This window comes from Phycodurus eques, chromosome 21, assembly GCF_024500275.1.
Source record: "Phycodurus eques isolate BA_2022a chromosome 21, UOR_Pequ_1.1, whole genome shotgun sequence".
In the NCBI taxonomy this organism is placed as follows: Eukaryota; Metazoa; Chordata; class Actinopteri; order Syngnathiformes; family Syngnathidae; genus Phycodurus; species Phycodurus eques.
In genome coordinates this window covers 3,703,856-3,715,647 of record NC_084545.1, presented here as the reverse complement: position 1 = coordinate 3,715,647, position 11,792 = coordinate 3,703,856, and the positions used below count along the sequence as shown (strand labels likewise).

Here is an 11,792-nt window from a genome sequence, read left to right as displayed (position 1 = left end):
TTACTTATCGTAAACATCATACCAAAAAATTGTACTAAAAACATCCATGCAGCGGTAAGGTTTTGCACCTTAGTATAAAACAGTAAAATTACAAAAAATAAAAACATGAAAGAAATGAGAGGAGAGGAGGTTGCTGACCTTTCAATAGAGCTGCATAAAATCAAAATAGAAAAAGAAATGATGATTTTTGTTTTTGTTTTTGTTTTTGCTCACCTTACAGTAGAAGTAGCGGCTGACGGCCTCCTGGGACCAGGGCTCGTGGTAGAAGGCCGCCCGGCGCTCCTCCTCGGGGTTCCCCACCACGTCCGTCATCAGCTGCCCCAAAAATGGCAACATCTCGCATGACTCAAATCCCATTTGCGGAGAAAGTGCGCGTGAATGCTCAAATGAAATGTTGTGGAATTCTTTCCGTTGTTGAAAGGCTGAATGCCGGAATTGAACTTGCAACGCTATTAATCGTTCCCAGTTTTACCATCGTTGCTTGCTTCCCACCCAAAAAAAACCAATCCAAATTCAAACTATTCAGAGCACCATTTTCCACATTCCCCAAATGATTATTTTCCATCCCCTGAATTCACAAATTTGGAGACTAAAATTCCCAGACGAAGACATTTTTGCATATTTGCCTCGACTTCAAAATGTTCAGCTGCTCATTCGGGAATTGGTTGATTCCTCAAATGTTCACAAGCAAATCCCCAAACTCAGAGATACAATACATATTTAGCTCCTACGGCCACATTTCACGACCAATTTAAACCGTTCAAACTTGAAACAATTCAGCTCATCTGGGATATTTTGGGAACTACTGCTCACGTTCCCCCAAATCCTAAATGTTCACGGTAAAATTCCGACCAGTTCTACAATTCAGCTCCTTCCTTTCACATTTCTTGCCCGATTCAAAGCATTCGAACTCCAAGTCTCACATTGTACATTGCAACAATTAAACGCAACTTCCACGCAAATTGCTTTCCCCGGTGATGCGACAGCTGTGTGGAATGGAGGACATACTCAACGGGACTATTAAAGAGTATATAAATAGTCCAAAAGGGGAACCTTGAGGTCTCTGCTCTGGGACTTGAGCCAGTCCTGGATGTAGCCTTTGGGATCCCGCGAGAAACTCAGCATGAAGTCCCTCTGGATCTTCAGCTGGTTGATGGACTCGATGGTCTCGTGGATCTCGAGAGAGGAAACGAAGCGGCGTCAGCGGGGCCGTTTGCCCGTCGGGGCCGGCGCCGTCCTCACCTTGTTGTCCAGCGTGGCGATTTCCTGCTGGTTGGCGGTGGACAGCAGGAAGCTGCTCATCTGGCTCTTCAGGGGGTCCTCCACCTCCACGTCGATGTCGTAGCACGCCGTCTTCTTCTGGTCGTTGGGGTCCACGCTGGGGAAAAACAAAAACAAAACCAAAAAAACAGGCAGAGGCTTCATTTTAGAAGGCGTCAAATACTCTTTTTTTGTCTTTTTTGACATTTTTTGTTGTATAATGAAACAATTAATCAAGGGTGTGAAAGGTTTCCTTCCTGTATGGAGTTCTACAGCAACCCGTTTAGGCAGCAACCAGATTTGGCCCTCTGCTAGTTGGCCAAAATGTGACAAACCATTTATAGTACTTTTTATTTTAAAACAATGTTTTCGCTCAAATTGTTCGTGTAACCAACTACTTGTAAATTTCTGTTTGAGCTGCAGCCCCTTTAGGCAGAAACTTGCTTCGTCAGTGGCTGTAGCGATATTGTCATATTTACATTCATCAGCTTTTTTTAGTTCTAAATTTTCTTGTACTAAATAATAATAATAGTTTACTTCCCGTTTCGAAAGCAAACCGTTTAGGCAGGAACCCAATTCTGTTGATTGTAGCCAATTCTTACATTTTTGTTTTTGTTGTTCAAGGAAACATGTCATTGGTCAAATTCAAAAGTCAAATGTGACCAGATAAGACCTATTTTTGAAACACTTCTCTAATTGTTCCTATTTGAAACCATCTTTCTACTTCCTGTTTCTACAGCAGCACGGCGATGAAGTTGGTCCCGACGGAAGGTGGACGGGTCTCGCCGGTACCTGATGACGTGGTTGATGACGATGGGGTCGGGGGGCAGCAGGAGGTTGGTGAGGCGCTGGGGGATCTCGGAGAACTTCAGCCGCGGGCAGTCGAAGATCTGAAATCATTTCAAGATGACGTCACGGCGGTCCACGGGAGACACTTTCTAATCAGCCTAACGCCAATTAAACATAACGACCACGGCAGGTAGATGAAATCATCCGATGGTTGTGCGGACCCCCGAGTTTGAGAAACCCGGATGTAGACGACGTGACGGCTTGGCTGCGTACCTGCTGGAAGTACTTGTCACAGTTGATGTACTCTTTGTCGTGGGAGTCCTGCAGCTTGTTGGTCTTGACGTACTGCCACAGCGCCTGGATGATGCACGAGCGCGTCTGCGTGTGGATGCCCAGCAGGCGCGCCAAACGGGGGTCCAGCTTGAACTGGGGGGGCTGACGGCAGAGAGGGACAGACTGTCAATGCCCCCTCGGGCTAGGGATTGAGCAAGTACCAAAAAAGGTTTAAGCCTACCGATAGATACCACAAGATGGCAGCAAAGCACTATTTTCTGATTAAATGAAACTCCTCAACTCACTTCAACAGAGCTCCTGGACACCGAGATGGCGCAAAAAAAACAAAAACGATTGGTTCGTCCAGAGCACAAAACCAGCGAAAAACAGCGGGAACGGTTGAAAAAAAAAAAGTAAAGAGTACATAAAAGTAAAAAAAATGTTATTTTATTTTATGTTATTTTTTTGTGGGCGGGATAACTTGGCACACCGTTTTGTTTTTCGACCGACAGCTAGCTTGTGTTGGCTCGACTCGACTCTTACAGTATTAACGTTGTGAAGCGACTCCGAAAAAAGAAGCAAAATTAGCTTATGACATTAGGTCAAATACAGAGAATACTGGAGGACCATGATGATCGTCACCTGGTAGTCCAGCATCAGCAGCAGCGTACAGCGCACGCTCACGTCTCCCGGACGCTTCACCTGGAAGCCGTCCGTCTCCTGGGTGGTGGCCGTGCGGTGCCACTGAAAAGCACAAAACCAGCACGCTTTTTGTTTGGCTCCCCCTTGTGACACTTGAAGACATTACAAGCCGGCTACTTTTTTTGTTTTGTTTGTTTTCTTCTTTTCGTGCTGCATTTAAATGTACGTAAAAAAATGTAAGTGCTTAAAAATACGTTTTCTTATTTGATGAGGGAGTCCGCTTGTTTGATGGGGACGTACAAATTACACTAGACTATAATTTTATGCTGACAAAATACCCCAGAAAATGTGTGATAATATGACATTTAAAAAAACTGAAGAAAAATAGAAAATAATAATAAATACCTTTTAATAATAGGGATAATATAAACAATGTAAATAAATATAATAATTTTAAAACATCTAAACTATCTGAATCAATTAATAGTAATGTATTCAAAAGAATTATACATAGATAAAGGAATTCTAAGCATTCGGTCTTTTAAATAGCCAATTAAAACAACATTAATCATAAAACAATAACATACATAAATAGTTACTTATTACTTGAAAAATAATAAACAAAATATATACATTTATCAAAAATAATCATATACAAATAATTTATCCTAATCACATTTAAGAAAGGCATCTTTAATGCATTTTATCCTAAAATTTGATCTTGTTTAAGGGGCCACAGAAGAAAATGGCAATAAGTGACAGGTACTTTATTGACAAATTTAATTTCATCAATGTTATAAAAGAAATGACATATTTTACACACTTAAAAACTGGTTGGTTGGTTTTGCACCCATTCAGTTGCTCCACAATAATCAAGCGCTTAAAAGACGGAGCCAGTTTCTCAGATTGACCTCATAAAAGTGTGAACCTTGAGACATTTCACTCTTTTCTTTTCTGTTTTTTGATTCAATCTGTTTTGAAGGCCGGCGAACGGTCGTTTTTATAAAGCGCTCGGTACGCCGCCGAAAGAACAACTGCAAATGAAAAGTCTGCAATTGCTTTGCAAGTTGAAGGTTAGTTGGAGGCTTTGCCATCAGATCAAACCTTTACAACAGTTGCAACAGTTTCTGGCGGGGCTGCACAGTGCAGCGACGAGCTACTAAATTGTTACAAATTGCTTCGGGAATTGGTTTTCTAATTGTTTAATGCATGTCATGTCAATTCGCGCCCCCTCAAGGAATCGATTGGTAACCGACCTCCACCAGGTGGTTGTCGGGTCCGTAGAGGTCTTTGTCCAGTTCGATCACCAGACTCTTGAAAAACGACGAGAACTTCTTCTTCTGCTTGCCGGGCTGAAGAACACACGTATGCATTGGTCTTTTAACTTTTCTTTTTAAAATTGTTCACTACAGTAGTGCCTTGAGATACAAGTTGAATTTGTTCCGTGACCATGCTCGTAACTCAAAAAAACATCTCAAATGATCTTTCCTCCTTGAACGGAAATGCCATCAATCTGCCCTTGGAACCACTTCTGTTTGTGGTTTTTAATCATGAAAAATATCATTCTATAATATTGTACTTCATAAAATTATACAGAATGTAAAGAATTGAAATCGTTTGTGCGTCACGATTTAATGTTGCAATCCAATTCATTGTGCTGCTCCTTCTAGTGTGCCAACCTTGGCCACCAGGAGGCAGTATAATCCGGTCATGCAGAAACAAACGAAGAAGAAAATGACTTCTACTACTACTGTGACTCAGTAAGATGCTGTAATAATATTAGTCATTCTTCATAGAGGATAAAGAATATATGTCTTTGAGTATTGTTATATTATCTGTCTACATGCGTTGCTCCACCGTTTGTATTGAAGTATCTGTTGCTGAAAGGTTTTTAAAACTGCCGCATGGATGCTAACCGATAGCATGTCAATGGCTTCTCCCTATAAATGTTAGCATTCAACTAGCGGACCATTCTTAAGACAATCTCGTTTGGTTGTTTTGAACACGTAAGGTCAAAGTCAAAGCAAAATATGGTCCGAATGATGGCTCATATCTTGAAAAAGTTCTATCTCCAGGCACCGCTGTACATTCATTTCTCAGATTTGTAGTAATTTGCGCATGTTGCATAACTCTGCCTCCCTCATATTGCTTTCCAGGACGCTCCCTTACACTAATGGCAAGAACAGCATCAGCTCAGTTTCTCCATGTTATTATTATGATTATTTTACATCATTTTCTAAGGTGGCATCTGTTTTTTAGCAGTTTGCACAGGGTCCCAAAGCCTGCTTCGCTCGGAACGCTGTCTTATGCTAATGACAAGAACAGCTTTGCCTGTGAGTCTCACAAAGGCTTTTTTCCCCTCCTCTTATTAATGCTTCACGTAAAGGAAAATGATGAGAGAAAATTGTGCGTGAGGCCCGTGAATAGCCAAGTTAGTGGACCGCGGGATGTTTCCCGAGGACCACTTCCTCCTCCGGGGCCGCGGCGTGCATATTTGCAGCCTTACTCACGTCGTCCAGCAGCTTTCCCTCCACACGCAGCTCCCACGACGCGATGCTGCCGTCCGAGTCGTCGGCGTCGGGCCGCGCCGGGTTGAAGGTGTTGGAGATATACAGCCTCAGTTTACGCTTCTGCTGCTGACACCCGCGTACGCCGCACAGGGGCCGCTGTTAATCACACGTTCTCGAAGAAAACAGGAGCCAGCGTTACGGTCTTACCTTCATGGGCCTCTTGAGCGCCTCCTGGATGTCCACCCGCTTACGCATGATGGTCTGGTCCAGCTTGCGCTCGAAGGCCAGCAGGTCCATGTAGGCCTGAGACTCGGGGACCAGCTCACGGATCTGAAGAAGGGATCCAAATGGAAAGAAAAATTCACAGAAATGCTCAGGAAAATTCATTCAGTTTCAGCAATTTGATGAAGCATCTGCCTTCATCGTTGAAAAATATCAGTAGCCACATCAATATCGATATCTGTAGTGGTACAGATATCGGTATTAATATTGGTGGTATTGTGTATCGATATCAGCAGGTATCAATATTGGAAAGTCGAGCTACTGCATATCAGTATCGGCAACAGTATCAATGTCTATAGTTGTATATCAGTTTGACACTAGGTTTTGCTGCTGATATCAAATAGGTTTTGGTACTAGTATCGTATACGTATAGATATCGATATGTTTACTCATATTAAGAAACATATTGGAATCTGTATCCGTGAAAATGAGATAGCGTACGTTTTGCTATCGATGAGGATTCTTGAGAGCGTCAAAAGGGTTTGCGCTCATATACACGCACACCTAGACACCCAGCCCTCGCTCCCCCACCGCCCGGCCCCCGGCCCCCCCACCTTCCACTAAATGGCCGCTTTCATTGTTGTCCCTCATTCCTCGTTTATCTGCGCACATTCCCCGTCTCTGACCTGCGCCGGCACCTCCACCGCCATCGTGCATCTCCTGGTTTCCATCCGCCTCTTCCCATTTAAATATACGAAAAAGCCCTCACGAACCCCCCTAAAAAAAAGAAACATCCCAACGAGCGCGCCCCTCCCGCCCGCCACGCACCTCGCCAGACATCATAACCGAGCGGGATCTTTTTCTTTTGCACATCCGCCCCCCCACCCCTCCCAAAAAAAGAAAAGAAAAGACAGAAAAGAAAAGAATGTAGCCTTACCCTTTGCGGAAGAATCTTGTCTGCCATTTTCCTCCTCTTTGCGCTGGAGAGAGGGAGAGAAAGAAGACGGGAGAGAAAGAGGAGGAAAAAAGGGGAGCATGTTACTATGGTGACTGATAGCGTAGTGCCCGGCCCATCTGCTGAAATGCTGGGCCACATCCAGCGTCCCAGCTGTGTGCGTTTGTGCGCGCGCTCCCAAATAAATGCAGCAGTCCACCTGGAGAGTAAACGCCTTTGAGAGCCCAAAAAGTGGGCACATCCATGGACACACTTGGCACAATTCGTATCGCAGCAAGGTGTGCGTGTGTAAGGCTCAGGTGGGCCACGCTTGAGTTTGCAAACATGGTCTGAAGAGACCAGTCCGCTTGGAGATGAAGTTTTGTGTATTTAAAATATTGAAACATAATAAGAATAATAGTGACATAAAACTAGAAACTTTGAGTGAATTATAATGAATCAACCAAATATAGAACTATTTAAATATTTAACAATGATTTTACTAATATTGAAATCTGAAATATATGAAATATTAATAAACACATTTTAATTAACCAATTAATTTTTTTTAAATAAATTCATTAATGCATTAACAAAAACAAATCAAATGTGTCTTTAGCGTATTTTAGTGTTGCTGTAGCCCATTTTAATATTAAAATAATATTTAATTCTCATTTTTTTAATTGAATGAAGGCTATGCATAAGGACTGTGACAGTTTGGTCTAAGACACAGAAGAGTTAATTTAATTATAATCCATGAACCAATGATTTAATAAAATTGATAGTTTGAATGGAATGTAAAATTGTTTATTTTATTATTAACAATAAATCAACACAAAAATTAATCGGCCACTTGAATAAAGAAAACAAATAATTGTAAGTAACAAACTAAAAAAAACAAAACAAATATTACTGCATGTGGCCTGCAGGCAATAATACTTTACCCAGCCCAGGTTTAAGGGCTTTTCTCAACATTTTTACGTGTATGTCTGTGTGTGTGTGTGTGTGTGTGTGTGTGCGAGCGTGTGTGTTTTCACAGATTCCAGGCCGTGTTTTTCTTGCGCTTATAGTCGCTGGAAAGGAAGAAAAAGCCTTACATTCAGATTCAGCCACATTTCTACGTATTATTCTGTTTAACTCATGCAAGTGGTTTGCAAAAAGAAGTTTAACTGTATAGAAAGACCATCAATCGGGTTAGTTTAATAACCTTTTGAGTTTATGTTGAAATGAAAACCAACTTGTAGTAGTTAATAGTTAAGAGCGATGGTGGATTAAATACTTGTTTTGATTATATTAGTAAATGGTTATGCATATTGTTAGCGGTCCATTATCATTAGCATTATGTGAAGCCGTTTGAGCATTTATTCACGGCGTACTCGTTTTCATTCATAATTCAGCGAACGAGTAGGAGATCGTATAAATGCTCAAACGGCGTTCCATAAAGCATGCCAAATGGGGGGACAAGATGGCTGCTTAAGGGTGTGGTTTGGCCGTCTCGGGAGCGTGGCAAAGGAAAAAAAAAAAAAAGCATTAAAATGACATTTTAACATTAAAAAAAAAAAAAAACAGGGTTGGGTCCTATTCGAAATCTTTTCCCATCATGCCATGCTCCAAGTCCAAAGCATGCACCACTACAGCTAGGATCCTATCATTCGGGAAGGCGGTGGTGGTGTTTTTTTGTCAGGGTTTGGGGTTTAGAGGGGTTCTCAGGCCGGTAAGGAGAAAACGAGACATGCAGCAGAACAAGGGTCCTACTTGGATCCGAGCGTGGGATCTGATTGGGGCTCTCTCATGTCCATCGGTCTCGCCGGCATCTCGTTGGCTCCCGGGAATCCCAGCGGCTTCCTGGGGATCGGTTGACCCGTTAGAGCAGGGGTGGGCAGAGTTTTTGGGGAGCAGGGACCCCCTTAAAGGGGAGACATTCTTACAAGGATCGCCAATCAAACACAACTACCACGACGACCACGATATGCCATACTAATTCGCAAATTGCCTGCTTTTGAGAAAAAAGTTGTAATGTTAACAAAAAAAAAATATTTTTTCCCCCCGAAGAAAACAGCTGTAGAAAGTCACATTTTTTTAATTCTAAGGGAATCGGGACCCCAAAAAATTATTATAATTGCTTATAGATGCCAGAAGATGGCAGCAAGGCCCTAGTTTTGTCTAACTGAAACTCCTCAACTCACTTCAACAAAGTTCCTTGACACCAAGAGGGCACACAGGTCGCAAACACTATTTTTGTGGAAATTAAACTTCTCAGGTCACTTCAACATAGTTCCTTGACAGCAAGAGACCACAAGACGGCTACTTTTGTTGAAATAAACCTCCTCAACCCACTTCATCCTAGTTCCTTGACCCCATGCGATAACAGGATGACTGCAAAGCTCTATTGTTACCTAAATGAAACTCCTCAACTGACTCCAATAGAGTTCCTTGATACCAAGAGGCCACAAAATGGCAGAAAACCACATTTATTTGTCTGAATGAAACTGCTCAACTCACTTCAAGACATTTTATTGAACAACACATTTCCTTGACACGAAGATGGCAGCAAAGCACTATTTTTGAAAATCCTCAACTCACATCAGCATAATTACTTGAGACCAAGAGGGCACAAGATGGCAGAAAATCACTAGTTTTGTCGAAACGAAACTCCTCAACTCACTTCAGCATAGTTCCTCAGAACAAATTTGCCACAAGATGGCACTTATGCTCTACAAATGTTTGTGTGCGTGCGTGTGTGTATGTGTGTATGTGTGTGTGAGGGCCACGCTCATCCCCAAACAGTCCTCAATAAACCAAAACAAGCACACACGCGCAGACGACACAACGATAAAGACCGAGACGAACGCCGGCAAAATGAATTTTTACCAATTAAAATTCTTTGTCACGTTTAGAATTTTGAATTAAAAAAAAGCTTGAAGTGGTCGACCTGGCAACAGCGGGGACGCACGGCCGCGTTGCCGGGCAACCTGAAGCTGACGCTTCCTCCCGCGGCGCCACTTCAAGGCCAAAAATCCACAGAACAGCAAAAAAGCAACAACAGAAACATCAGCCCAAATAACAACAAAAAAACAATGTTCACTTTCATAGTATTGTTTCATTTTTACATCATATACGAGTTGCCTGTACTATTTTAGCGTAGTATTTGACTTTCTTGCATGTGGTACTTCCATGCGACGCTCACTGGACAATTCATTAGGTACATATAAGAACTGTATCAAGCATGCTCAGTAGCTCAACTATGACGATTTGGAGGGGAAATAGAATTTGGTTCACCATTAGTTTTTTTTCAAAGATTTATTTTAAAAAGTCACTATTTTTATTTCACTTTTTATTTATTTAATTAAAATGAAAGCTACAAAAAATGCATCAAATATCAAATATTTTTTAAATAAAAATAGAAAACAAAACAAAAATACCCCAAATACAATGCTGTAGAAATTGTATTCTATTAGAATCGCCTTAGCTGGTGTAGCTAATGAAGTGTCAAGTCAATGAAAGGTAACCGCTGGGTAATCTAGTTAACCCAAACCTACTTCATCTTTATGTTAACGTATGTCGTCTGATTCATTTGAAATATTCCGACCACTCTGGGAATGAGAGGCTATTTCTTAACCTCAACGCGAACCTCTCAATGACACAATGGAAACACAAGTGGCACCGCTCAGCTGGTGGGAATTTGGGTATCCACTTGTTTGTCAGAGGACACATCACAAAGTCGCCTGGAGGTGAGGATGAATGGATGGATGGATGGATGGGTGGGTGGGTGGGTGGATGGATGGATGGATGGATGGACGGACGGACGGACGGACGGACGGATCCATCTACCGGACCCTCTCTGGAGGAGCTCGAGAGTCTGGTCCATCATCTGGCCGAGTTGTGAGGGGATCAATGGCGATGAGGACACTGCTGCTATTGATTTTCCTTTAATGAGTAAACCTGACGCATGCAATACCACAAACAAGACACTCGGAATAGTGACGTTCCCACCGCCACAGGATTGAGTCAGTGAATCAATCTCAGTCTGGAGTGTTCCCGGTGAGTATGCTATCTCGAGTCAGTGATTCAAATCTTTTGAGTCTGCGGTGTTTCCGGTGAGTCAGCAGATTTACGTCAATTAACTAAATTATCTGAGTGTGCAGCGTTTCCAGTGAGTCTGATAATTAGTGTCAGTGAAATGAAACATCCGAGTTTCGGCTGAATTGTATCAGCATTGCCACATGACCACATGACCTCTCATTGTTCAGTGACTCGCCGTTGTGTGTTTTTTATGTTTTAATGTCTCAAAAGTAGTTTTTGGGATAATGGCTGTCTATTGTCGTCCTCGAGCGGCTCCAAATATCAGAGACAAATTTCTTGCGTTTTTGACATACTTGGCAAATAAAGATGATTTTGATTCTGAAACAAATCATCCGAGTTTTGGCTGATTCAAGTAAGTGAATCAAACCATCCGACTGTGCTGGGTTTCTGGTGAGGGTGCTGACTCGACTCAGTCCCCCTATTCAAGGGAGTCTTCCACTGAGTCAATATAGTTCATTCAGTGAAACAAAACATCTGAGTCAACAGTGTTTCCGTTCAATCCATAGACTCCATTCAGCGAATCACATCATTGGAGTCTGTGATATTTCTGCTCAGTCCACAGACTTGAGTCAGTGAATGCAATCATTGGAGTCTGTGGTGTTTCAGTGAATAAGCTAACGTCAGCCAATGACCCACATAATCTGAGTGCGCAAGCTTTCCTGTGAGTGTTAACGCGAACCAGTGATTCGAATCATCCGAGTTTGCTGTGAGTCCATTGTTAAATGTTGCTTAAATTTGCCTCTCCAGTTTAAAAGGCCTTCATGAGAGCTAGAAAGGGGACAAAATAATTGGGCTTTGGTGGAGGTCTGGCCCGTACTGTGGGTCATTTACGTCTGGACTCACTTTCTGGCCCGGCTCTGGACGGCCTGCTGTTGCTGCTGCTGCTGCTGGACCTGCTGGGAAGGGGCGGGCCTCTTGCGGCTGGCCTCCATCACCGGGGAGGGCAGGCCGGGACGCACCGCCGGGTTTCCTCCGTACGGTGGGCCGGGGGGGCCCATGGGAGCGCCCTGGTGGGGCATCCTCGCCCCAGACGGCATGCCGGGACGCTGGGGACAAGAAACAACACACATTTTAAGTGC

The 11,792-nt window shown here is 42.8% G+C and overlaps 1 protein-coding gene across 6 annotated transcripts in view; it reads right to left on the bottom strand.

The window, feature by feature from the left end:
- The window catches only part of smarcd3b (SWI/SNF related, matrix associated, actin dependent regulator of chromatin, subfamily d, member 3b), a 31,247-nt gene that overhangs the window by 3,883 nt on the left and 15,572 nt on the right, over positions 1-11,792 (bottom strand). For 2 of the 6 annotated variants that reach the window (XM_061667121.1, XM_061667119.1), the window contains exons 2-13: positions 11,557-11,759; positions 8,386-8,475; positions 6,634-6,676; positions 5,682-5,804; positions 5,475-5,600; positions 4,221-4,316; positions 2,965-3,066; positions 2,323-2,484; positions 2,053-2,150; positions 1,243-1,378; positions 1,054-1,176; positions 214-315 (exon numbers count right to left, since the gene is read on the bottom strand). In XM_061667121.1, coding sequence (XP_061523105.1) covers positions 214-315; positions 1,054-1,176; positions 1,243-1,378; positions 2,053-2,150; positions 2,323-2,484; positions 2,965-3,066; positions 4,221-4,316; positions 5,475-5,600; positions 5,682-5,804; positions 6,634-6,676; positions 8,386-8,475; positions 11,557-11,759 — 1,404 coding nt within the window. Of the gene's footprint in view, positions 1-213; positions 316-1,053; positions 1,379-2,052; positions 2,151-2,322; positions 2,485-2,964; positions 3,067-4,220; positions 4,317-5,474; positions 5,601-5,681; positions 5,805-6,633; positions 6,677-8,385; positions 8,476-11,556; positions 11,760-11,792 lie in introns of those variants that run through there. The other 4 variants (XM_061667120.1, XM_061667122.1, XM_061667124.1 and 1 more) reach the window with 4 other exon arrangements.